At 36.2% G+C, this 27,748-nt stretch overlaps 2 protein-coding genes across 4 annotated transcripts in view; one reads left to right on the top strand and one right to left on the bottom strand.

The window, feature by feature from the left end:
* The window catches only part of LOC134213220 (annulin-like), an 89,136-nt gene that overhangs the window by 12,936 nt on the left and 48,452 nt on the right, over positions 1–27,748 (top strand). For 2 of the 3 annotated variants that reach the window (XM_062691972.1, XM_062691973.1), the window contains exon 2: positions 1,086–1,428. In XM_062691972.1, the coding sequence (XP_062547956.1) occupies positions 1,224–1,428 (205 nt within the window). In that variant the 5' untranslated portion in view covers positions 1,086–1,223. Of the gene's footprint in view, positions 1–843; positions 1,429–27,748 lie in introns of those variants that run through there. The other variant, XM_062691971.1, reaches the window with a different exon arrangement.
* LOC134217456 (eukaryotic translation initiation factor 3 subunit A-like) lies at positions 6,972–7,652 on the bottom strand. The gene has a single exon (XM_062696221.1). It carries the CDS (start codon positions 7,507–7,509, stop codon positions 7,033–7,035), a length of 477 nt encoding a protein of 158 aa, XP_062552205.1. The 5' UTR covers positions 7,510–7,652; the 3' UTR covers positions 6,972–7,032.

Genomic DNA, 27,748 nt, shown 5'->3' with positions numbered 1-27,748 from the left:
AGAAAACGCAATATTATCCCCCAAAATTCCAACACTTTAATCATATTCTTATATTATTAGATATTCAACACTCCCATCTCCCATTCGCTCCAACCGCCTAATATCGACGACCTTGACTGTGAAAAGATTTTTGTCTGTGACCACGGTGACATCACCTACTCTATACAGCTCTTCCGCCAGTTCTCGCAAGTGTGGGCTGGGCATGGCTCACGCACGGAGGACTGCTTTAATGTAAACTTGATGTTGCGCTTTTTATTACCTCTGCTGCTCGAGATTACTTAGGTTCAATAAAATGGAACCAGATAAGGTGCAGTGAACCCATCCTCTCATTCGCTGAACATGGAGTAATAAATCAGTTCGAGAATTCGATGCCAGATTTGAGCAATCTAAAAGATGTTTTCTAGAAGAACTGCAGACCATGGTCACCTAGAATATTAAATTACTATTTTAGAATATTCTTATAGTTCAATTAAAATAAACTCAGAGTCTTCACCCACGACACAACAACAGTGTATGCCATAATAATCTAGGAATTTATATTATGGCACAATATTGGTTACTGCATGTGGCACATACTTAAACTTAGTGTTCAACATTTTTGCCATAATGGAGTTTGGATTATAGGATCGTTATAGTAATAAAAAATCAGCAAGAAGGCTTTTGACAGAGCCAATGAAAATTCTGAATATCATCAATTAGAATATCAATTTCCATTCAATTTGGTAACATTTGTATAATTCTGATCGTATTTTAACAAAAACTACAAAACCATATTGGCTATAACTTTTATTCAGTAGCCATACAGTGAAATAGTTGTATTCAACCTTCTCACTGTTACACGTTCAACTTTTCCAAAAAAATCAACCCTTTGTCAAAATTATGATACGTTATTTTTTCGACAAATTTGGAGATTTTGTCTGAAACGTAAATGGCGAAAATAGATAGGAAGTAGACCGTTCCTATATTTTAGTAGTGCATACTGTACAATATCTGCCTACATATAAGAGCAAATCATTGAATATTTAACCTTGTTGAACTTTAATCGCTTTCATATTGTGGTATGATTGTTACCGACCACCAAACAGTGAAAATTGAGTTAACCGCTGATGGAATAAATCTGGACCTACAATTGGAGTGAAGTTTATAATTACTGAAAAAACGCAACGTTCACTGTTGAACTGAGTTAGAAGCTAAATCAATTACACACTATCGCACACACGCCAATGGGAAATAAGTGCAGTAGTGGCTGTAGCCGCTGTTCCAGTGAAGAACACAAGGACAGTGATCGTTGTTGCAGTTGTTGCGCGATGAAATGGAGAAGAATGTGGAAACCTGCCCGTGCGGATGTGGACGAGCGAGGGCGGCTCATGGGGGGACGAAACCCGCTGGCTAAACCGATGCTGGAGATGCGAAACATGGACGTTGTTGGTAAGTGTATGAATGCATTTATTTGCTCCAATTCTGTAGATTATTGTGACCAAAGTTTAAATGAAATTTAAAAAATGCATTGTTCTCATGGAAAAACCCAAAAAAAACAACAAAAGAAAAACAAATGATAAGAACTCAAGAATGCTATGTACATGTATTCCGAGCCACAAGAATATTTTCGGTTTTGGTGGATCTGATAGATTGAAACTTTCATGAAAATAGATTGTGAACATTCAAAGTTATTTTTGATTTTCAACCGTTTCGAGCTGATTCAAATGATAATTGAGCACTTATGGTTTGGATGTTGATGGATCATTTCGGTTTATTTTATATCGTTTTTATAGCGATGAAGCTTAAGATGGACAATAAAGTATCTAACTATTATTTTTTCCTATTTTGTATTACTTAACTTTGTGGGACAAGCATGGTTCACTACTGTGAATGACAATCATGAATACCGTGCAAATCCATTATTCGGACACTTAAGGACTTGAACAGATAAATGAAGGATATACACACAAACTACAACCCGAGGAGCACAACTTAGACAAAAATGGTTGCAACAACTTGATTGTGAACAAATCTGGTCACATATGAGTTGCAGTAACCTATGTGAAATATGTGTGCCGCTAGGGTAACTACGTCTATACAAATGCAATTGAGTCTGAAAATTTAGGGTAACAGCATTCGATTTTCGGTTTAATATAAGTTCTATCAGCCTGTAAAATCCACTAGGATTGTCATTTATTGGCTTATCTTTAAAACAAGCTTCGGACACACGGACACACATAAATTGTATTTAAACATGTAGTAGTCCTTAGACCGAGCTAGTTGAAACGTTTTCTGTGAATTATTTTAAGAAACCTCCCATGTAAAGTCGGGTGTCCGAAGTTAGTGTGCGTCCAAAATTTGAATTTGCGTGGAATTTGAGCTTTTTTGTGTGAGCCCTGGAAAGTTAATGAAACTTTCCTATGCGGTGACTTTTTTCGTTTCTTAGAAGACAATCGTTTAATTTTATTTTCAACATTCAAAATATTATTCATCTTATATATTTCGACTGTCTTAACAATTTGCTGTGTTTTGTTCTCCCAGGTAATATTTTGGTTTTATAATGGTTTTAAGGCAATCTTGTAGAGTAAAAAAGGTATTCAAGAACGTTTTAAAACTAAAAATGATACTTGGGCACTGAACCTCAGCAACATGGCATACAAAATGAGACTGCAGATAACATTTCACATGCCTATAATAAAATTTACAAAGCTGAAAACCTAAAAAAATAAAGAAAAAAATAAATTTACAAATTAAACTGAATCGAATAGTTTCAAAAAGTTTTTTATGTCTCCTCTACCTATTTTTTACAGCACATCTTTTATTACTTCAAGCATGCAGATAAATTCTCTAAAGCCAATCGGCTATTTGAATTTCCTAATCGCAGAACTCAATAACTAAATTCAGTCTCTCGACTGGGTCATTTGGCATAAAGTCATTTGACATTTGATTATGTCATTTGGCATAACGGACATTTAGTATAATTTGGAACTGTTAAAGAGACAGGATTTTTAAAAGTATTTTTTCACACAGACAAAGTAGATAAGGAACATGTTCTGTTCTGATCAAATTATTTCATAAAGTTTGTTATGTCTCCTCTACCTATTTTTTACAGCACATCTTTTATTACTTCAAGCATGCAGATAAATTCTCTAAAGCCAATCGGCTATTTGAATTTCCTAATCGCAGAACTCAATATCTAAATTCAGTATCTCGACTGGGTCATCTGGCATAAAGTCATTTGACATTTGATTATGTCATTTGGCATAACGGACATTTAGTATAATTTGGAACTGTTAACGAGACATGAATTTTTGAAGTATTTTTTCACACAGACAAAGTATATAAGGAAAATGTTCTGATAAATAAAGACCAAGGTGAAATTTTTTCGAAAGGATATGCTAACAAAACGGCAGAATTACTTCCGAAGAAGCGATCACACCCATCACACGCACGATTTATTACAGGCAATCGTCTGGTTCCAAAGAACGAACCATATATACGGTTGCCTTATTCCGGAAAAAAACGCCTGCTTTTAAAGAAAAAAATACATCCACCATTGCCTTATTCCAGGCGGATACATTTTCATTTAAGAAAGAATCATTTTCATCATTGGTTCATTCCGAGCAAACGTATTCTTTTAAGGAAGGGATTTATCCATTGCCTTTATCCGGGAATTTAATACCAAATGCATAACCGATTATTATTCGTTTGGTATTGAAATACTTAAGCTTGTTGTGTCTCAAGTATTCTGCATATAAGTTTTTGGTATTTTACTTCTTATGCAAGGCTAGTTCATACCAATTTCTGTTATCGAGGTCGTCGCTCCTGCTCGGGCGAGGAAACGAAATTCCTAAGAAAGAATCACATTTACTGTTGCCGTTACCCAAATAACTATACCAAAGAGCCAAACCAAACCAACCATTGCCTCATTCCAGGCAAACGCCTACTTTCGAAGATAGGGATCCAATCCAACATTGCCTTAATCCGGGCAACCGCCAATTTTTAAGATGTATTCGCATCCCCATGCCTTAATCTGGGAAATCACCTACTTTCAAAAAAGGAATCAAATTACCCAAACGCCTAGAAGGAATTACATCCACCATTGCCTTATTCCAGGCGGATTTATTTTCATTTTAGAAATAATCAATTTCATCATTGCTTTATTCCGAGCAAACGTCTACTTTTAAGGAAAGAATTTCATCCACCATTGTCTTATTCCTGATAGATGCATTATTAAACAAACTTAATTATTCCACCAAGCGGTGATGATGCCTTTCTCGCTCATTCTAAAATGTATCGAGAAAAGTTCGTCAGAGAGGACAAAATAGCACAAATATAAAGCAAGTAATGGTTTTTGACTGTCATATTTCTTCTTATTTAGACTTTAAATTCTTGTAATAATTCATAATAAGCAACAGACGATGAAAATTATTTGTTGTTTTTGTATTATTTCTGAGTATTATTATGTACAAACAAATGTGGCAAATTTGGATCGTGAATAAATCATATTAAAACTGTCATAAAATCGGGTGTAGACGAAATCAGGCTGCAGACAATGTTTGAACATGGCACATAGGCCGATTAGCCCAATATTCAAAAGGAAACAAGCCATGATTCTTCTTCTTATTGGAATTACATCCCATACTGGGACATTGCCGCCTCGCTGCTTAGTGTTCATTCAGCACTTCCACAGTTATTAACTGCGAGGTTTCTACACACCAAATTTTTTTCGCCGAAATTCAGCATAATTTTGCTGAATTTTGCCGAGCTGAATGATCAGCAATCATTTCAGCAAAAAAAAGTTACTGAAAATTTCAGTGAAGTGACAAAGCATTTGACAATTATTTGCTGAATCATCAACAAATCCAAATAGTTCGCTGAAATCTCAGTAGATTCGACAACTATGGAATTTGACAGCAGCTTTCTGAAATAATTCAGCAAAATATATCCAACTGCTGCTATAATAAGCTTTTAGCTCCTCAATAATTAATAAAGAGATGAACATATTTTTTGAAGGTTTCTTTTTTTATTTATTTACCTCATACAAATTTATTTAAACATTATTTATACATTTCAAAAGAATGTATAGTGAATATGAGCTGGATAGGAATGTCCAGGATTGCCCAACGATTTACTGCCCTCTGATTTACTGAAAAAGATTTAAATTTATCACGTGACTGTTCTCCAGTATGTGGTACAGATCATTGGTTAATAAGTAATGGTTATGTAATACTTACAGGAATAAGAGTTCGTGCTGGGAGAAAAAAGAGTTTCACATCTTATCACACAGCATAATGAAAAGCATTACTAAAAATGGCTACTTTTTTCTAAAGTTTGACAGTTAAGAGTCGGTCAATAGAAAAAGCTGATCGATCAGTAAAATATGCTGATTTTCAGTAAACTTCATAATTGCTGATTTTTCCCAGTAAAGAAGTTTGCTGAAAAACTTTTTAAGGATTTGGTGTGTATGGTACTCTACGGAACAGAAAGCAGAGACTGAACACAAAAAAAACTTTGAAGATACAAAAAAAAAACAAATTATGTATTAGATTTTGATGTCAGAAGCACAAAGAAAACTATAAATGGCCTGCATATAGACCACATCACGATCTCCCAAAACACCTCGAACTTCCCTGACGGGTTGATTACCTCGGGCTACAAGGGTATCCAATAATTGCTCTCCGGAGGCGTCATTTTCCGAGCAGAACCAAACTACTTGATCCATGTCATCATAACCGGCTCCGCACCTACATACATTGCTATCGACAAGGTTTATTATGTACAGATGTGCGTTTAATGAATAGTGATTGGACATAAGTCTCGACATCACGCGAATGAAGCCTCGACTTAAGTCTCCACCTCTGAACCACGCTCGCCCAGAAACTTGAGGAATTATTGAAAATAGCCACTGCCCAAGTTTGTTGTGTGACCAATTCCTTTGTCAACTCTGAAGAGTACTCTGACGGACTAATGGGAAAATAATCATTATGCTTATTTAGCATTGAATGATTACCCACCGTGAAAATTTGATGAAAAAACTTTTCCAAATAGTATTTTGAGACCTATTTTATTGGCACACCAAAAAGTTTGTTTGGATTTTGCAAAGGACAGAAAGTAAACAACGGCATGGAGCGATTTTAGTAATTGCAATCTTCCTGGAATGACAGTCAGAATGTGCATTTAGGGAAGTAGTTTGATGAAAAAAATAATCAGAGCATTCGATCATTTACGATCTAAAGTACAGCTTCCGTTTGAACTTACCCCGGTGGACCTTACTTTTTTTCTTTCTAAGAAAAAATTCAGTGCCGTAAAGTGACTAGGAGTGAATCCCGAGAGGTCATCAAGTGTCCCTCCGAAAAATCTGTATCACTTAGGGAAGTTAAGATTTCTCGATTAACTTTTCAAAAGGTCCTAAGTAACATTTTTTTCATGATTTAATCTGAATAATGCAATATGGATTTTAGTATGGGGTAGCCAGCCGGTTTGTTTTCGTTTTGTACTGAAAATGATTTTTTCACCCTCGCCTTCTTCTCTTCCACAGACTTGGCAGATAGCGCACCTAGTACTGTATTCATCTTGATCTACACCGTGATCAATACGTTCGAATAAACTTTCAAAATGCAATAAAATAACACACTATAATAAATCTCTCTTTTGGTTTTAACCAGCTCCATTTTTTCCAAAAGTAGAACAGCTGGCATGCACAAATTCCATGTGCTAGTTTTCTTGCTTTTGTGGAAGGTAAAACATTTCGTGTCATTAGCTGTTAATCTACATTAATCAAGTTAATTTACACAAACAGTAGCGTTATTATATTGCACTTTGAAAGTGTATCCAATCTTGTTGTCCTTGATTCTTTTAAAGGATAAAGATTCTTTATTTTTCCATTTTAAATTGAAAGATCTTTCAGTTATACATAAGATATGGAAAATAGATATGTCGCACAAGCGGTTCCGGGGATACAAGTTTTTGAAAAATTGAAAGTCTCTGACTCGTTTTTTATGATTTATGCATGCATTTATATCAGTGTTTCCAGTTGTCTTAGGTACAATATTATTCGACTATTTCTTTCCCCCGTTTTGTTAAATTTAGTATTTTAATTTTCAATCCAGGTTTTGGTTTGCTATTTGTTTCTGTCTTATCCTCACTTTCCGCAAGATTGTCTGTTTTCGATGCTATCTTCTTCTTTTTCCGTTTCGAAGTCTTGCCCCGCCGTTTGTAATAGTTTGCTCTCAGCGTGGCGAGCCGGATCTCACGCTGTTCCGGCGTCTCATTCTCCAGGCGACGTTTCTGAGCGTCGCGTAGCTTTTGAAGTCGTTCCTCCCTTTCGACGGGCAATTCCTGGCGGATCCTGTTTCGTTGATATTGTTTAAGTGCAAGCAAACGTTCGGCTCGTTGCTCCGGAGATTCCGCTATTATACGATCGGCTTGGTATTGGCGTAGTTTCTCCAGCCGGAGGGAACGACTTGCTTTTTTCTTCGGTGAATTTTCTGAGGTTGTTTCTGTCTTGAGCTTAGATTTTGGTCCCATTTTTTTCCAATAGATTACATTATGACCTGTAATTTAAATACAAATCATTATCAATGACAGTAGAGCAAAGAATGTGAATACTTAACTTCAGAATTAATATTATTTAGCTGTTCGTATAATTAGTTGATTTAGAACGTTTTAATACTCTCGAGCTGCAAGTATTCCTGCCAGGGATGCCAGATACAATTTTTAGAAGACTGTATTAATCTCGGCAAAATGTCTGTATTTGTCTGTATGGAATTCATAAGGTACAGGAATTAGAAAATTATTTAAAAATCATGCACTTTTGATAACGTAGAATATCGAAGTTTCAAGAATCAAAATGTCGGTGTAGGACTTAGTCGCGTCAAGTATGATATACTAAAGTCAAGTAAGGTTGCAGTTGAGGTCGAAATACGTATTTTTGGAAACTACTCTAAAGTTACAATCAAGTGGTGAAATTAAACGGGATACATAATACTTTCTTGTCTTATGCTAAGTGAAGATTCCGCTACAAAGCTCTGAATAATGTTCTTATCAATATGTATGTTGTTCATTAGCATAAATTGATAATATATACGCAACTTTCTAACTGAAAATCCGTTGGGAAGTTCAAAAGAGTTCAGTTCGGAGGAGAGGCAAAGAAGGAATAAATCCGTTTAGAAACCCAAATAACGAAACGGACATCTTTTGGGCTCACAAACAGAGTAAACCTTTGGTCTTTCGAACTTTTTTGGGCTTCCGAGCTGAACGCTTTTTGCGCTTTTGAACAAAACCGTTTCGGCTTCCGAACGTAATCTTTTAAGGCTTTGGAATCCCAAAAGGATATCCCTTTTACAGAAACAGAAAAGATGCATTCAGAACAAGATTCAGAAGCCCAAATCCGTTTGAAAGTAAAGTCCAAAATAATTTCGTAAATTTTTCCCAACAAGGTTTCGTTCGGAAATCCAAAAGAATTCTGTTTAGGAAGCCCAAAAGAATTTCTTCCAAAATCCTAAATAATTTCGCTCTGAAAAAAGAGAAAGGCCTTGTTTTCGGTTTAAAAACCGTTATTTTTTTAGTTTTCTGAACGGAGCTCTTTTTGGCTTATGGAAAGATCTCTTCTAGGTTTTCGAATCGATTCCTTTCGCGCTTCCTAAACAAATCCTGTTAGAGCTTCGGTAGGAAATCTATAAATATTCTAATCAGAATCTCTTGCCCAGAAGCAGAAAAAGATTCCATTCAGAAGCCCAGAAGCCCAACTAATCGAAAATCCAAAAGATTCCGTTCGGAAGACCAAAAGTATTCCGTTCTTAATTCTAGAATGATTTTGTTCAGAATCCCATAAATTCCGTATGGAAGTCCAAAAGGATTTCTTTGGGAAGCCCAGAGTGATTACTTTCAAAAACTCAAAAGAATTCCGATAAGAAAATCGAATAGATTCCGTAAGTGAACTCAGAAGGATTACGTTCGGAAGTTCACATAATTCTGATCGAAAATCCGTACGATCGGATATCTTTTGGGCAACCTAATGGTATTTTTTTGCTTTTGAATGACTGGATTAATTTTGGACTTCTGAATGCAATCTTTTTAGGTTTCCGAAAGGAATCGAAGAATCTTTTCGTTTGAAATTCTAAAAGGATTCTGTTTGGAACTCAAAAGGGATGCCGTTCAAAAGCCTGAAAGGCTCCGCTCAAATTCAAAATGATACCATTTGGAAATCTTATAGAATTTCGTACGAAATCCCCATAACGATTTTGTTTGAAAGCCCAACAGGATTCTGTTTCTAGCCCAAAGTTTTTTAAAACCGAATGTCTGTAAAAGTCTGTAACTTTAATCAAAAGTCTGTATAATGTCTGTAATCTGTATGATGTCTGTATGCAAGACCAAATGTCTGTATAAATACAGACATGTCTGTATGTCTGGCATCCCTGATTCCTACAAACTTTGATAGCTTCTACTTCTGTGACGAAGACAAACTAAAACAAATAAGAATAAAAATGGATGGACAGAAAATGAAAACTTTATACACGCTAACTTGAATACAAGCCCTGTGGAGTCACTAAATTGATATGATAGCATTTATTTTGATTTTGAGTTTTTAAATTGTTGTTTGACCAAATGAAATGTTTGAAAAAAAAAAATAAAAAAATAAAATTGCTGAGTACCTGTTTTGTAACACTGAAAAATGTTTCCGCTGGTGTGTCTTGTGTTCCGAACAAAAATGTACGCAATCAATTTGTACTCAATTCTAAGCTATGTAAATGTTGCTACTAAGGAAATGTTTTATTGTAATTTTTGGGAATTTTTAGAAAATCATTTAGATTTCCATACTTATACATATCACCATACTCTTCTATTGCTTCTATGCCTACCTTTGTCCACTTTTGTCGATTGTTACAAATATGCGACCATAGGAAGTATATGAACAAACTAGCTAGGTATACTGTTTTAATAAATAAGCACAATCAATACAAACATATAGTTGTTTAAGAATCTATCATTTAATATCAATTATTTTTTATAATAAGTATTTGCTTTTTCTAAAAACGATAAAAACATAACATTAAGTGACGACTCTAAATGATTAAGAATTTGATCTACAAAAAAGTTATCCAACGGCTAAATTGAACAGAGCTAAATTATTGCATAGAACAGAATTATTGCATGTCTAAAGCATTCAACTGCCTTTAATAATTTCTTGCATACAATTTGATTATGCTTATGCCTTCGTTGAATCTTTCTTTAAAGGTTCTCCCAAACACACACACGACGCGACTTTATAGCCATGGGCCGCTGCATGCAATGATCCGTTTACGCTTCCATACCAACGGCGACAGAACCGCAGTCACCAAGCGACGGCGACAATCGCTTCACGTGTGTTTGGGGCTGCCATAAAGCGTTAATCATCGCCCATGCTTTAGAAATGGAAAAAGAAATATATAAAATTCAGTTAGTCTCTTATCTTTTATCACCTTAGGGTATTTAATATTTATACCCTAAATGGTACAGTGCCGCCTTCTAATTTAATGTTCTCTTTATGAATTCCTAATACCCGAAAATTTTCTTAGGCAGCTGATGTAGAAGACCAGACTTCTTTTGATTTCTTATTCTTCTAAGCTGTTAACTTATTTTTCTTCTAGGCTTTTTTCAGCATTACTTATTCTATGGCTTACAGCATTTATATATTATATAGCTGACTCTCAACTTAGTTTTCTATGTGTTTTTCCACAGTTATTAACTGGGTGCTTCTGATGTCAATCAAATACTTGATTTCGTATGTGGTGTGGAAAGCACAATGATAATCTATGTTCGGCGGTGTCAAAAAATCTGCCCATCTTTGGCCGAAACAGTTTACCTCGGACGGGCCGGAAATCTTCTAAACCCAAAAAACAAATCTGACAATTATTGTATAAAATCTGGGCATATACAATTCTGTAAGCTTTTTATACAAATATTGTATTGAAATAATACAAATCTGTATTATTTCAATTGTTGTTTTAACAACAATTTTATTTCAATTAAAATCTTCCGAGATTGTATATGCCCAATTATTATACAGTTACTGTAAGGTTCTTATGCAGAACTGTATTAAAATCTGCCATCCGCTGGTTGGGTGATGAATGAGGATTATGAATATCAGCTTTTATAATTTATTGTGCAGATGTGCTTAGCGTCATCTATACGATATAGTTGGTTCGATGAGAAACAGTAGCGGGTGACGGATGAAGGATGTTGCCAAGAGTGAAATTCTAGCTGCTGATACTCGTCTTGAAGCATGGCACAGTGGCTAAATTCGTGTTTTTAGCGTGTTCGAGACATCGAGACATTTTATTAGAAAGTTGAGACCGCATCGTGCTTTCGTGCTGTGCGGTTCTTTCTCTCTTTGCGGAAGGAAGTTTTTAATACTACCCGAAGCTATTTTAATTTCAACGGTGCTTTTAGCGCTATTTCTACCCACTGATCCCGTTATGATCTTTGCAAGGACCCGTGCCTTCGTTTTACGTTGGACCCGTTTGCGGAAGTAAAATTCCGACAAGCGGTGGTAATCCTGCAGGGACACCGTTCTGGGAAAAAACCTCTTAGAAGGTCACGTCTCCACGCTCAGCAATGAGCATTAATAAAAACAAGGGGAAGGGGGAGTCTCTGAATTCTCCACTTCCTTCAAAGAAACAAGGTTTCAAGACCGTCCTGCCCAAGCGCGGAAAAAATAGAAGGAAGCTGGAGACTTCTGATATTCCTTCTAAATCTAACGTTGACATTATTTCTTCTCCCATCGAACTGAGCAATCAGTTCGATTTGATTAATAACGAATTTGAGGAAATCGAATCTACCTCTAGCCCAGGTGATTCGATTCATGCGAAGAAACAACGGATTCCGCCAATTGTGGTATCTATTGCCGAGTTTTCTGGCTTTCGGAATGAAATCTTGAGTAACCTTCGGGGGATCAAGGTTTCATTTCAGATTGCTAGGAAGGGTGACTGCCGCGTTTTGCCGGGATCCTTTGACGATCGCAAACGTCTTCTCCAGTATTTAACTGAGAAGCGCCATAAATTCTTCACATACGACGACAAAACTGAGCGATTGTTCAAAGTCGTCTTGAAAGGTCTGCCCAGTGATGACAAATCACTGGATGAGATTAAAATTTCTGAATTACTTGGATTTTCACCAGTCCAAGTAATTAAGATGAAAAAGAAATCCCACTCTGGTACTTCCCAAAGGGGCATTTCTCAAGAATTTTATTTAGTTCATTTTAACAAAAGTGAACTAAATAATATGAAAAGTTTGGAAAAGGCCTGTATTATGTCCCATGTCCGTGTTACATGGGAACATTTCCGCAGGCCTGGGGGAAATTTCCAAAATCCCACTCAGTGCCGTAAGTGCCAAAAGTGGGGTCACGGAACCAAACATTGCTACATGGATGCTAAATGCATGATTTGTGGTGGAACCTCTCACGCCAAGGACGCATGTCCTGTGAGAGAAGATTCCAATAAATTTAAGTGCGCAAATTGTGGGGGTAATCATAAATCCAATTTCTGGGAATGCCCTTCACGCAAAAAAGTTTTGAATTCCCGTTCAAAATTGATGACGGGAAATTCCAATCGGATCCCAGATTCGACGGGTAGAAATTTTTCAAACGCTCAAATTTCGAAACCAGTTACCGGTCGAGCAATTCATACCCACCACAATTCACAAACAAATTTTGCCGCTCGTCAACGGGTAGCAAGCACTTCAGTAAATTCCAATTTTTCCAATGTACCTACGTATGCAAACATCGCTGCTGGTAGACAAAATTTCTCTTCTCAAAATGAGGTTTATACCCATGTCCCAACGGAAAATAATGGTCATGTTGCCGATTCAGGTAGCATGACTGCTTCCGATTTTGATTTTTTATCTGAACAATTGCATCACATGATTGATGCAATGTTCAAAGCAAATACCATTCCTGAAGCTGTCCAGGTTGGTATAAAGTACACACAAAAAATTGTTATCGGACTCCGTTTCAATGGATCCAAATAATTGTGTGAAAGTTCTAAATTGGAATGCCCGCTCTCTAAAGGGTAAGGAAGATGAATTATTCAACTTCCTAACAGTTCATAATGTGCATATTGCCATTATAACAGAAACCTATTTAAAACCAGGACTCTCCATTAAAAGAGATCCAAATTATTTTATCTACAGAAATGATCGTCTTGACAGCGCCTGTGGTGGGGTCGCCATTGTCATTAATAGACGTATCAAACATAAATTATTTTCTTCATTCGAAACCAAAGTTTTTGAAACCTTGGGAGTTTCTGTTGAAACAAATTTTGGAAAATTTTCCTTCATTGCAGCTTACTTGCCTTTTCAATGCAATGGGCAGCAAAAGAATTTGTTGAAAGCTGATCTTCAAATTCTGACTCGCAACAAATCTAAATTCTTCGTAATTGGTGACTTCAATGCCAAACACCGTTCATGGAATAATGCTCAAAGCAATTCCAATGGTAAAATTTTATTTGAAGATTGTTCTGCGGGATATTATACTATTCAATATCCCAATGGACCAACTTGTTTTTCTTCCAGTCGAAATCCTTCTACAATTGATTTAGTTTTAACGGATTCAAGTCAGCTGTGTGGCCAATTGGTAACTCATGCTGACTTTGACTCTGATCACCTTCCTGTGACATTTGAAATCTCACAAGAAGCCATTTATAATCCAATCAGCTCTACTTTTAATTATCATAGAGCTGATTGGGATTTATATAAAACGTATATCGATAGGAATTTTGATGTTAATATTCCTCTCGATACCAAAAGTGATATTGATAATGCTCTCGTATCTTTGACAAATTTAGTTGTCGAAGCCAGAGGCATTGCAATTCCTAAATGTGAAATTAAATTCAACTCCATTATCATTGACGACGATCTTCAGCTACTGATCCGTCTTAAAAATGTGAGGCGAAGGCAATACCAAAGAACTCGCGATCCCACTTTAAAAGTTATTTGGCGAGATTTGCAAAATGAAATTAAAAAACGTTTCGCTATTCTGAGAAATACCAACTTTGAGAATAATGTCTCGAAGTTGGATCCCAGTTCGAAACCCTTTTGGAAATTAACGAAAATTCTTAAAAACCTCAAAAGCCAATTCCAGCGCTTAAAGAGGGAAATAAAATTTTATTAACAAATGGCGAAAAAGCTCAAAAACTTGCTCAGCAGTTCGAGAGTGCACATAATTTTAGTCTAGGTCTCACTAGTCCAATTGAGGATCAGGTTACACGAAGCTTCGAAGACATTCTCAACCAAGATAATGTTTTTGACCCTTCGTTGGGAACTAATTTGGATGAAGTGAGATCTATTACTAGAAAATTTAAAAATATGAAAGCCCCGGGTGATGATGATATTTTCTACATACTTATCAAAAAACTTCCTGAGAGCTCTTTATCCTTTTTGGTTAATTTATTTAACAAATGTTTTCAATTGGCATACTTCCCAGATAAATGGAAAAACGCCAAAGTTGTTCCAATTTTGAAGCCGGACAAAAATCCAGCTGAGGCTTCTAGTTATCGCCCAATCAGTTTGCTTTCTTCAATAAGCAAACTGTTTGAAAAGATTTTGTTAAATAGAATGATGGTTCATATTAATGACAATTCTATTTTTGCTGATGAGCAATTTGGTTTTCGCCATGGGCATTCAACCACTCATCAGTTATTAAGAGTTACGAACTTAATTCGGCTCAACAAATCTGAAGGATATTCGACTGGAGTTGCTCTTCTTGATATAGAGAAAGCATTTGATAGTGTTTGGCATGAAGGTTTGATTGTAAAATTGATGAATTTTAATTTTCCTCTGTACATTATTAAACTGATCCAAAATTATTTATCAGATCGCTCACTGCAGGTAAACTATCAGAATTCTAAATCTGATAGATTACCTGTTAGAGCTGGTGTTCCCCAAGGCAGCATACTGGGGCCCATATTGTATAACATTTTTACTTCTGACTTACCTGATTTACCACCAGGGTGTCAAAAATCTTTGTTTGCAGATGACACAGGTCTCTCAGCCAAAGGGCGAAGCCTTCGTGTCATCTGTAGTAGATTGCAAAAAAGTTTGGATATTTTCTCCACTTACTTGCAAAAATGGAAAATTTCCCCGAATGCTTCCAAAACTCAGCTTATAATTTTCCCACATAAGCCGAGAGCTTCTTATTTGAAACCTTCTAGCAGACATATTGTCACTATGAATGGGGTTCCAATTAATTGGTCTAGCGAAGCTAGATATTTAGGACTTCTGCTAGATCAAAAATTAACTTTTAAAAATCACATTGAAGGCCTTCAAGCCAAATGTAACAAATATATTAAGTGTCTATATCCACTTATAAACAGAAAATCAAAACTTTGTCTTAAGAACAAACTTTTGATTTACAAACAAATTTTAGACCAGCCATGTTGTATGCTGTGCCAATATGGACTAGTTGCTGCAATACCAGAAAGAAGGCACTTCAGAGGATTCAAAATAAAATTTTGAAAATGATTCTGAAGTTACCTCCGTGGTATAGTACCAATGAACTTCATAGAATTTCTAATATTGAGACATTGCAACAAATGTCCAACAAAATAATTTCCAATTTTAGACAAAAATCGTTGCAATCTTCTATTGCAACGATTAGCTCCTTGTACCCTTAGTATAAATTAGGTTAAGTTTAGTATTAGAAAGTTAATGCGCTTCTGTGGAGATATTCAGTTTACTGATCAATCCTCCTAAAAGTGAGATGAAAAATTCATTTTTTCCACTTCACAACACAAAAGTTCTCCTGGAAAACGTTAGTTAGTAATTCCGTTACTTTTGGGAGATTTTTCACGTTATGCTGATAACCCCTTTAATATTTTTTTTTCATCATATCATATCTCTATGTATTTCAATTTTTTTAGAAAGTTCTAGAAAGTTTTAGGAAATATTTAAATACGCCGTTCGGTGGCTATTATCAATCTTATACGCATAACAAAGTACAAGTAATGAACTTTAACTTAATACCTGAACTGCAGAGTTGTAAGCGAATGTGAGGAATATTTCATCAAGAACCGTTCCCTACTATGCAATGCTGAAATCAATCTCCCATCACAGGGAGGTGATGAACCAATGCACCATGCGTCTCCATATGCTTGTATGCTTATACGACGAACAAGTTCTAAGCTTCTTGGCATAAAAAGGAATAAATCTCCAAAAGTAATGAAATTACGGTGTCTTCGACAAAGTTTTTCAGGAGAACTTTTGCTACAACTCTCGCGAAGACATATACCTTGCATGTTGTAAAGTGGAAAAAATAAATTTTTCATCTCACTTTTAGGGGGATTGATCATAAGGCTGAATACCTTCAAAAAAGCAGATTTATTAACTGATAAAATGTCTCGAAGACGCCATTACGCTAAATCTGATAATAAAGGTACTATTAAATAAACGCGCTAAAAATATGATTCTAACCACCGTGCATGGGTCGGAATGACATGTGTGTGAAAAAGTAAAAACTTGGATATCCCAATGTTGACGTGTTCCGTCACTGTAAATGCCGCTTGGAAAAATGCTGCTTCAGTTGCTCACGATGTGCAATGACCGGGAAGGGACCTTTGAAAGGAGCTTTTCGATAATTGATTACACGGTGCTAGTAAAGATGTATTGAGGGATTCTTTAAGAACTCAAACATGGCCAGGATCTGCCAAATTGCACCAAGTGCCAACAAAAAAAAAACCATTTTTCTGTCTAGTCTTTCGTTTCGCAGATATAATTGATTGTAAATCGTACCGGATATCCCTCAATCCCATAAGTTAAACTTTTTGCATGCGCAAAAGAGTTTTTAAAAATTAAAACTAAAACTACAATTAAAATTAAAACGACTACACGCTATGATGGTTATAATCGAACTGCTTGCGATTTATTGTTGATTTCTCTATTTATAATTGACAATTTTGTTTGTGTTTTAAATTGAAATAAGAACTGTGTGCGATACCGGTCAAAGGAATGCGGGCATCGGCTGGATGTTTTGACTAGCTGATGTGCAGCAGAAACGGCTGATGTGTAGCAGGAACGGCGCATGATAACTCCTCCCTTCCTAAAATGACTTTGCCCTCAAAGTCTTATCGGACGATTGGCTGTTGGCATGTTAAGATAATTATTGATAACTTGAAGTCTTTCATTGGTGATATCCGAATATGGGGATTTCGTTGGGTTTTCTTCTGGTGCAGATGCTTTCATTTGATCCTGTAGGTTGATTTCTATTTTTGGAATCCTAGATTGTTTCTTGGTGATGATGAAGTAGATTGTAAAAGCGGCTGTTATTAGGAATAGAGTTGAAAAACTTATTGCTCCAAAAACGTGAAGTTTCCACTGTAAAGAATTATTATTAGTCAAGTACATGTGCTTGAGCACTGATCTGTGCTTTAATGTAAGATTTGCCAAATATTCGTGTGGTGGAATATCCATTAGGTTTTCGGCATGGGCTAGTATTCCGGTTGTAGGTCTGAAGGATAATTTTGGGGTTTGTATGATGAGATTCGTATAGCTGTCGTTATCAATGCTTACTTCACATTTTTCAAAATGGATTAAGTATGATCCTTCTAAGCGTTGATTCAATTTACTACAGTTGGATTGTAATGTTGTGTTTACGTTGTTTAAAAGGATAGTAGCGTCATTTATTCGCTTGATGATTCCAGTTGAATAGACCTTTTCGTATGTGCAAATTGCATGATGTAATTAGACCAAATTAAAAATACAAGGAGTTGTTGGTTGTAGCATTTCGGATTCACATATAAAATTTTCTGAGTCCTCTTGGCATGGTTGTGAGGATTCGAAGATGTGTGAATTATTGTTGATAAGATAGTTCGACTTGATGTGGATTCGACTTCCATTTAAAATGAGTGGACTAACATACTCATAACTGTAGATTTCACTTGAGAACTGTGGAACTTTTAACATGTACATAACGTGTGTATTATTCATTGCGACCTGTGTACTTGATTTACTTAATAAGTCTTCAAAGGATTTTACGTGGATATTTTGGTGTTCGAGGAACTGTTTAATTCTTAAGTAGTCCTTCATAGTTAAGAGTTGACTACTAGGGATTCCATTTTTGCAAGTAAAATAGCATCTTCTAGCACTTCTAGTTGATGTTGAGCGGCGTTAAGATTTAGCAAAATTGTGAGGAGGTTGATTTCAATTGCATGTTGTTGTGTTGATTTGAAATCCAAGTCTACTAATTCGTTGACGGCTTGATTTAGATGTTTAATTCGGTAGTTGATATTTTCATTGATGTAGGTTTGCTGATTGTTATTGTCAATTAGGGCATTCATGGTTTTGTTGATGATGTGGAGATCCTCGGCATCGGGTGTTCCAGCAATCCATTTTAAAATCGTTCCAATTGTGTCCCAACGTTTCACTCGACTGAACGATGGTATAATTTTCAAAAAGGTTTGATACAACAGATTGTTTCTATTTTCCAATAATTTGTAAAGCTGATTATTGTATACATTATTTTTCAATTCGTCAAATTTTACAATTATGTCATGTAGTTGTGATAAATTAATGGGTTGTATTATTCTCACGTATCCATTTTAATTTTTGCTTTCCCTAGAGGTATTATGGCTATTGGGTTTTATTTAAATCATGTATTTGTATTTGTCCTTGCATAGGAATTGCAGTACACATCAAAATTCTGAAACAATAAAGTATTGAACAAACATTAGTTTTTCTTAAATTCATTTTGTGAATTTTGCGTTTATTGATGTCAATATTATAAGTACTATAATCCTCTTTAACTTTGATCTTTTTATATTTACTTTTTCGCTTTGAGATATCATGTGTTTTTTCAAATGCATCAGATCCTGGTTCAAAAGTTGGATAAGTTTCTTCGGGAATTTTTCGTTCTTTTGTCGTACATCTGAATAACTTTTCATGGCTTTTTGTTTTCTTTTATTAATTTCATTTGCATCTAAATTTTTATTAATTTCTCCAATGTAAATATTATTAGGAGTGTTTTTACAAAACTATGGATTGAATGATTATATTTATACACAGTTGATCTCATTAATTCAGCAACATCCATGTTTGGAAAATCTTTTTTTATGCATCTTGAAATTTCTCCTAAAGTTGAATGGCATCTTTCGATTTGACCATTTGTCTCTGATCTGTGAACAGGGGTTTTAAAAATTTGAATATTCAAGTTTCGTAATCTTTGCTCTATAACATTTGAATTAAAAGTACTTTCATTATCCATTATTACCATCCATTTGGTATACTCCATTCATAAATTAGGTCAAATAAGGCATCTTCTACATCTAGAAGGGATTTAGAGTCGATTGCTCTATATTTTAAGAACTTGGAAAATTTATCAATGGTTGTTAGAAATAAATTATCTATATTGTAAACAAATATATCAACATGAATTATTTCTCCAGGTTGCTGGGGTATTGGGGTTTTAAATGGTACAAACTTCTGGGGTTACGTTGGTATTTTTCTGTTTTGCAAACCTCACAAGTTTTTACAAATTCTTTTACTTTCTTTGCCATTTTAGGGAAATAAAAATCTTTTAGAAGTTGCTCTGTATTTTCTACGTCATTTCTGTGGGCGAACTGATGAATTTTTTTGATTTCTTCAAGTTGTCTTTCTTCAGTATTGATATCTTGAACCTTTTTTTGCGAAAATCTAACTTTAATAGTTCTTGGATTAAAATTTTGCCTATAAATTTCTTGAATAGTTGCCATTATTGGTTCAGTAGTAAAAATTCCATTAAGGACGTTCGGATTTAGAAATTTTTTCAATGTATTTATTAGAAATTCGTTTGTGAATCGGGTTTCGATAAAATGTGTCTTTATAATTTTCGAAAGGAACTACTAAGCCATAACTCGACCGATTCCCAATTTTGAACAGTAGTTGATTTTTGAAAACATTAATAGGGGCTTCCGTTGAAGGAATGAAAGAGCTATCATCTTCATCAGATGAATGCTGGGTTGCAGTTAAAGAATTTATTTGTACCCGAGACAAAGCATCAGCTACAACGTTAGCTTTGCCTGGTTTGTAAAAAATTTTATGGTCATGCTCTTCAATAAAAGCTTTCCATCTTTTTAATTTTGCATTATTATTTTTTGGCGAAATTGTGAAAGTTAACGGTTGATGGTCTGTGTAAATTAAAATTTTGTGACCATATATAAAATTTCTGAGAGTATGCAGTGCCCAAACTATAGCAAGCATCTCTTTTTCGTTAGTTGCATAATTCTCTTCGGTACTTGAAAGAGTTTTTGAAATGAAAGTGATGGGTCTTTCTCCATCATGAAAAAAATTTGTGACAATACGGCACCAATTGCTTTATTAGAAGCATCAGTGGTTAGTAAAAATGGTTTTTGGAAATCAGGAAATGCTAATACATCTTCTGAGGATAAAATATCTTTTAATAATTTAAGCTTTTTTCCATCCTGATCTAATTCAATTTTAAAATTTCTGGATTCATTCTTCGAAACTTGCTTATGACCGTTTTCTCCTTTTAGAAATTTTGTTAAAGGTTTTGCAATTTTGGCATAGTTTTAACAAATCTTCTATAATATCCAGATAGTCCAAGGAACGCACGCAATTCTTTTAAATTAGTGGGTTCTGGATATCTTTGAATACTTTCAATTTTCTTTGGATTTGGTTTTAATCCTTTTGGGATACAATAAATCCAAGAAATTCAACTTCAGATTTTAACCATTCAGATTTATCTGGTTGAATTTTAAAATTAGCTGTGCGTAATGTTTCCAATATTATTTTTAAGTTTTTATTTGCTCATCTAAAGTTTCACCAAATATGATAATGTCATCTATATAGACATAACATATTTTTCCAATATGCTCATGGAGAACATCATCCATAACTCGTTGAAAGATGGCAGGAGCATTTTTTAAACCAAAGGGTAAACGAACGAATTCATACTTTCCATTGTTTACCGAAAAAGCTGTTTTCTCTATATCATTATTATTCAAAGGAATCTGGTGAAAACCAGATGCAAGGTCAATGGTTGTGAAATATTTCATCTTTCCCAAATTTGCTAGAATTGTAGAGGTATCAGGTATCGGATACCTGTCACTTATTGTTTTTGATTCAATTTTCGGTAATCAATAACAAGTCGGTATTTTTTCTGACATGAGGCATCTTGTTTTTTGGAACAATCCACACGGGAGAATTATACGGAGATCTAGATGGTCGTATAATTCCATCGCGTAACATTTTTTCAATTTGATTGTTTACTTCATTTTTAAAGGCTTGCGGGTAAGGATATGATTTTTGAATAAATAGGTTCATTATCAGTGGTACGTATATCTGCACGTATTTTTTGTGGTAAAAGTTAACTTCTCATCAGGTGGTTGAAATAAATCTTTGTATTGGTTTAACAAATTATGTACCTTGTCCTTTTCGTCTTGTTGCAAATGTTCATCTCGGATGCGAATTTGATTTACCTCCTGTAATCGATGCGCTAATAAAGGTATAACATTTTTATTGATTATCAACACATTTTCCTTGGTATCAATAATTGCTTCCATTTCTTTTAATGTATCATGGCCGATAATTGCGTCGAATGATCGCAACTTGTCCATGTGATACAATTTCACATTTACGTCAGAATATGGCCTAAAAAGTTTTGCTTGGGAATAAGTTTGAATTTGAATATTTCCTCCAACTGAAGAAACATTGAAAGGTTTATTTACTGGATGTGAAATTCTTGCGAATTTCGGATGAATAAAATTTTATTCGATCCAGTGTCGACTAATATTTTTAAAGGATCACTTCGATTACCATAGAATAGAAGATAGGGTAAGGTAGACTTTATTCTGAGAAAATTAATTCTGGTTCTTCGTTATGTTCTTCTAATTCTTGAGGATACTGGTACTCCAAATTTTCAGCATATCTTTCGAATGAAGGTCCTGCTGGACATTCTTCGTGCGATGTATAAGGTAAATTTTCAAAGTATTGTTGCGTATCAATATCATCGCATTCTGTTTCAATATGGAATTGTTTCGGATTCCTATTATGTATTAAAGGCCGGTTTATATAGTTTACCGTTCTCATAGATACATCAGTATCAATTGGCTCAGGCTTAATATTATTGGGAACGAATGGTTGCGCGGAAGGATTTACAACTTGTCTGTTATAAACATATGGATTATATTGTGGATTTTTGGGGACAACTGGTTGTGGGGCTGCATTTACCACATGTCGATTATGAATATATGGATTATATTGTGGGTTTGGATTATATTGAAGCCTTGGAAGGAATGGATTATATTGTGGTCTCGAAATTTGTCTAATCAAGTGTTGTGAAGGTAGTGGTTGAAAATATTGTGGTGTGAATGTAGTTGGTATGCTGGGTGGTATTTTTGGTGGTATTTTTTGTTGCTGATACTGTGGGTGTTGTGAAAAGATGGGAGTGTCGCTTTTTAATTTTGTGTAGTTTTTCCTGAATTCCGCATTAATAAATGCGTTACAATAATCTCTCCAACTCTCCCAGTGTAGGCGGAAAAAATCCCGTTTTTCCTGCTGGTGACTAGGGGGCCTTTCCTCACGGCTGCTGCTGATGCGGCGGTCAAGTCGAAGTTTAAATTGTTCCCGATGTTTTATCACTCGCGACACAATAAATTACTCGCGCTGGTCCCTATTCGGGCGCCAGTTAAACTTTTTGCATGCGCAAAAGAGTTTTTAAAAATTAAAACTAAAACTACAATTAAAATTAAAACGACTACACGCTATGATGGTTATAATCGAACTGCTTGCGATTTATTGTTGATTTCTCTATTTATAATTGACAATTTTGTTTGTGTTTTAAATTGAAATAAAAACTGTGTGCGATACCGGTCAAAGGAATGCGGGCATCGGCTGGATGTTTTGACTAGCTGATGTGCAGCAGAAACGGCTGATGTGTAGCAGGAACGGCGCATGATAACTCATAACTGAGGATACCCTACAACAAATGTACCTGGGAATTGATTTGAAATGATTTCCGTTTTTCTTGTACGAACAAAATATTACACGCCAATCAAAAAGCCTCTTGGTGCATTTTGGCATAGTTTTACCTTGAGAAGCAATAGTTTGTTAACGTTTTGCACTGAAAAATATCGCATGTACTGGCGAAGTGAGTAAATCCTGTTATAAGCACCGTGCTTATACCGATATTCACTGCCCTAAGACGACGAGTGAGCGAATTTAGTTCTATTCCATTCAATTTCATCAATGAAGACGGCCTTACAATTGAGGACGATATATATTTAATTGGTGGAATTTTATGAAATAGAACAATACGTCTTATGCCTTTATGTTTGGCCTATTTGGAAGGCACCGATCCGATTGTGAATTCCGATTTCCTTCGTTGATTTTCCTCCTCCAGCCTTGCAAGGCTCTTTTTGATAACCTCAATCCTTGCCTTAGCGTATAAGCCTTCCTTGCTAGCACCGGACCAAATCTCGCTGAGCTTTTACATAGGCCCGGCAAGTTCTGCTGGATGATGAGTGGGTATTGCTTTTGCAAAAAAAAAAAAAAAATCAGTATGCTTGGTTGGAGCATAGGAGACGGGTAGTTTGGACATTCGTCGCGTCGTTGATGCTCATCGTGTTGTCGGTATGGTACTTCTTGAACCAATTGCCATACAGCTGTACGTGTGCGCAACGTATGCCCACATTTTCACTAGTGGTAGCACCTCATTGGATTGGAGTCGTAGTTCTTTGACCGTACTCTCGTCTGATCGAAGTCGAAGTCCAGGACCACTGTACCTGCCAGAGCCAAGATGATATTAGGCGTGTTTACGAACTTACTTCCCGGATTCTTTTGCTGCATATGGTCATACGGTGCATCTCCATGACGCCTTGCAAATACAGCTGCTCTAGAAAGTAATCATATGGGAGCGTAACAGCGAACGTGTTTGAGATAACGCACCGTGTTCGATTTTTTCTAGTATTTATCAATCTTATTAAAAAATAGCAAAACATTTTTTTTTATTTGAGTTTTAATGCCAGTTTTGATTTTGTTTTTCAGTATTTTTTTTTACAAACTCCTAAAAGTTTTTTTATCTGAAATGATTTTGGAGTTACGATTTTTCAAAAAAAATGTTACTGAAAGCACTTAGGTCCTTCTCAAAAGTCATTCTTGAAAGATAATGACCTTAACATTAGCGAAATACCAACTGAAAACATGTACCTAGTTTCATTCAAATCAATGGTAATTTGTTCTGCTTTTTTTTCATCACATTCTGGCTAGAATCCGTCAAGTATTTTAAATTCGTGCACAACGGAAAGCTCGGATTACTACCATCGCACAAGTTACTTTCGCAACTTACGAAAAACACCACGCGTCTCCTTCACGCTGGAGAAAACATTCTACCTTGCATTCTACCGTCTCGAGATGTACCGTGCGCCTCCTTTGCACTTCCGGAAAACGTTCACTTCACTTCGACCGCGCAAGTCTCCTTCGCATCGACGAGGCACCGTTTGCTTCCATCGCACTTCCGGACAGTGTTCGCTTCGCGTTCCTCGCGCAAGTCACTATCACGTAGGCTAACATGAGGTACTATGCGCCTCCTTCGCACCACATTGTATGTAGGGTAATATGCACCCCCTAAGGCAATACTGATGCTATAAGGCAATACCTATGACAACTTTTAACTTCGGAGACGAGCCACCCTCGGGCTGAAAGTCTCCCTAATAAAGACAATAATACAAACTTTTAACCTTTCAACGCAATGTATGCGAACTTTGTGTTATTTGGTAGTCCAAAAAGTCGCAAATTTATTTCCTGTGAGTTAGTAGTCATATTAAAATATTACAGAGAACACATAATAAAGCTTTTTTGTCGTGAAAGTCGTGAAAAAATGCTTGAGCAAAACGCCCCACCTCAACCAAAGACGTTTCATAGCCCTTCATTAGTATTTCATCTATCCCATAATATTCCCGTTACGCTGGGATATGGATACTCTGAAGTAGTGCGTAACGGTGTAAATCCGGTCATATCGCCAGGCTCGGTACAACACTGAAGCTGACAATATGACGTCCCTAACCCCGAATCCCAAGGTGTCAGGCGACCCGTGCTGAGGGGATGAATGGCCTGGGGGGTGAAACAATTAACCAGGCAGTTTACGGAGCCTGTAATGCTGGGTAGACACTCTTCGTGTTGCATTACGGAGTAAGATCTACTACACTGTGCTCTAGTTCTGACTATTCTTGTTAATACTTATGAGTGATGGTCGGAAGAGTATGGAACGACTATAATTTGCTTTTAGATGACCCATTTTTTGCTCCTTTTGGATGGAGTAAATTGTAAAACGTAACTCAACCGTAGGCTGGTTTTCGAAGCCAACGACATGAATTTCCAAGCTCCAGAGCGCTGATTAATTAGGAAAGAAGCGGATACGAATTTTGGTGGATCTGCTGAACCCAGTCAGAGTCTGACTGATTAGAGCTCTGTATAAAGACGAGATTCCGAAATGCCAAATGCAATGAAATCTGATATTTGTACAAAAATGAATTCGGAACTCATAAGAAGAAGCAAAAATACGTTTGAACTTCAGTACCGATGCATGATCAAAATCAGTATTATCCCACTTATTGTTGAGCCGAAACTGTTTGAGGGGCGCACCTTTGAGAGTTGGTATAAGCCATTTTTCGAAGGGTATAAATAGCGGTACCTTAATTTAAAGAGCCCTTACACTAAGCTTGAGAAATACATGAATAAAAAATGACTACTTCATTTCTTCTCAATAGAAATGGAGCAGAAAGACATGCACTAAACAAATGACACGGCCGTGTATACTACAAAAGTTCAATGAAATGGACGCAGTGGTTCATCCCGAACAAAAAAAAAATCCCATTATAAAAAAACAACATAAGTCCAGAAAAAATATTTTAAGCTCTTTTTAGTGGAATGTATTCAACCGTCTAAGACGAATCAAGTACCTCCATTTAATTCCACCAATTATTTCGATATCTTTGCAGATACTTACAACTGTGTGGTTGAAATACGTATCTGCAAAGATATCGAAATAATTGGTGGAATTAAATGGAGTTACTTAATTCGCCTTAGACTGTTGAACATAAGTCCATTTAAGCAGGTTTGTACTGCAATTCAATAGTTTCCATATAAGTTGGAAGCAACTAATGCTGGGCTCGCCGCGCTTGTGTGCAGTTGGTAAGGGCATAGGTATCGTCCTGCCTACACTAGGGCGTTTCTACCAGTGAAACATATTTTCGGAAAACGTTACATTTTTGAAGATGAAAGCAATTTCATATCATTATAACCACTGAGAAAAGTTATTTTGTTGCCCATCTGAGTGTTCCAGTGCAAGTTTTGCAGAAAGTATGCTATCTCTCCAGAATGTTGAGCAACCAAACATTGAAAGTTACATCAAACCGTAACTTTTGGTATATTGCTATTATTTATTCTTATTATGTAATACAAAAATACTTCCACATTCGCATAGTATGATGGTTTTACAAATATATACCGTCTTACCCTACTGTTGACTGCCCGAAGGGCGTACCAGGCACCGTTATTAGCCAAATACTGAAATCGATTGTACGAATGACGTCGCTTCGTCAGCATAAAATCACTGACCGACACACGTACGTCAGAACCAAGTCAATCTACGTCCACAGTAAAAGTCCGTCCTTCTACATAGAACTCACAACATACTATTGATTGTATCTAATTGAAGCTGTCGTAGTGTTTGACTATAAAAGTCACGTAAAGGGATTAGGTTCATAATGTCGCAATGTGCTTCGTGAAATGATTTCTTACTCCTTGGTTAGGTAACGTTTTTTTTGCATATTTATTCGCCGAATTTCTAAAATTATAGCCCTAATGGCGTCTTTTTCTAGCTGTCTCTAGCTTGATGTAAAGAGTGGCTGCAACAAGTGTGTCTATTCTCACCCAACTGAAAAGTGTTATAAGATAGAGATTGTTGACCCATACCACAACGTGCGAATCGTGGAAACCTGGTAGCAATTTTCTCGCAATTACTACGCAGTTGCCAAACCAATTTCGAACAGGTCTTTACTCTTGGCATATTCAACAAAGATTTGATTCGTTTGCGAAATATCACAAGCAGGCAGCACCAGGCATCCATCTGGCTCCCAACGACTTCTCGGAAGTGTTGGAAATCTAAGCTGACGAATCGACGGCCTATATCAAAACATCGAAAAACATGAAGGCCCCGACAACATTCTGAACCTTGAACTCAAACACATGATCGGTCATGTCACGTTTTTCGAGCACTACTTCGGCTACTTCAATCCGCAGACAATCATAACATCTTGCTCGAGGAACAGTTTGGTTTCCGAAGCGGTAGATCAACCGTACACTAACTAACGTCCTCAGAACAAGTTTATGTTCAAAACTTCCACCATGGGCTTATTGGCTGTTGAAAACGTATTCGAACATGTTTGACATGAATGCCTGATGTACAAACTTCAACGCTACAATATTCCCAGCTGCCTGGTAAAAATCATGTACACATATTTGTCGGCCAGGATATTCCGGATCACAATCAGCGAGACGAGTTACAATACGCACGACATCACCACCCACAGGCGTCCCTCAGGGTAGTATCCTCGAGCCCCTGCTACTCTACCTGTTCAATTCCGACATGCCAGTACCTCCAGAAAGCGGTATTCCATCATTGTTCGCATGTAATGCGTCTCTCGTCTACAAGGGTAAAGTGATCAGAGTGAACGAGGCCTAAATGTCCTGACAGACAGGACCAATGAAGCTGACTACCTCTGCTGGACGCAGGACGCAAGGCTGA

The sequence above is a fragment of the Armigeres subalbatus genome, chromosome 2, assembly GCF_024139115.2.
Source record: "Armigeres subalbatus isolate Guangzhou_Male chromosome 2, GZ_Asu_2, whole genome shotgun sequence".
Taxonomy (NCBI): Eukaryota; Metazoa; Arthropoda; class Insecta; order Diptera; family Culicidae; genus Armigeres; species Armigeres subalbatus.
The sequence above is the reverse complement of the archived record's forward strand: the minus strand, read 5'-3'. Positions and strand labels throughout refer to the sequence as shown.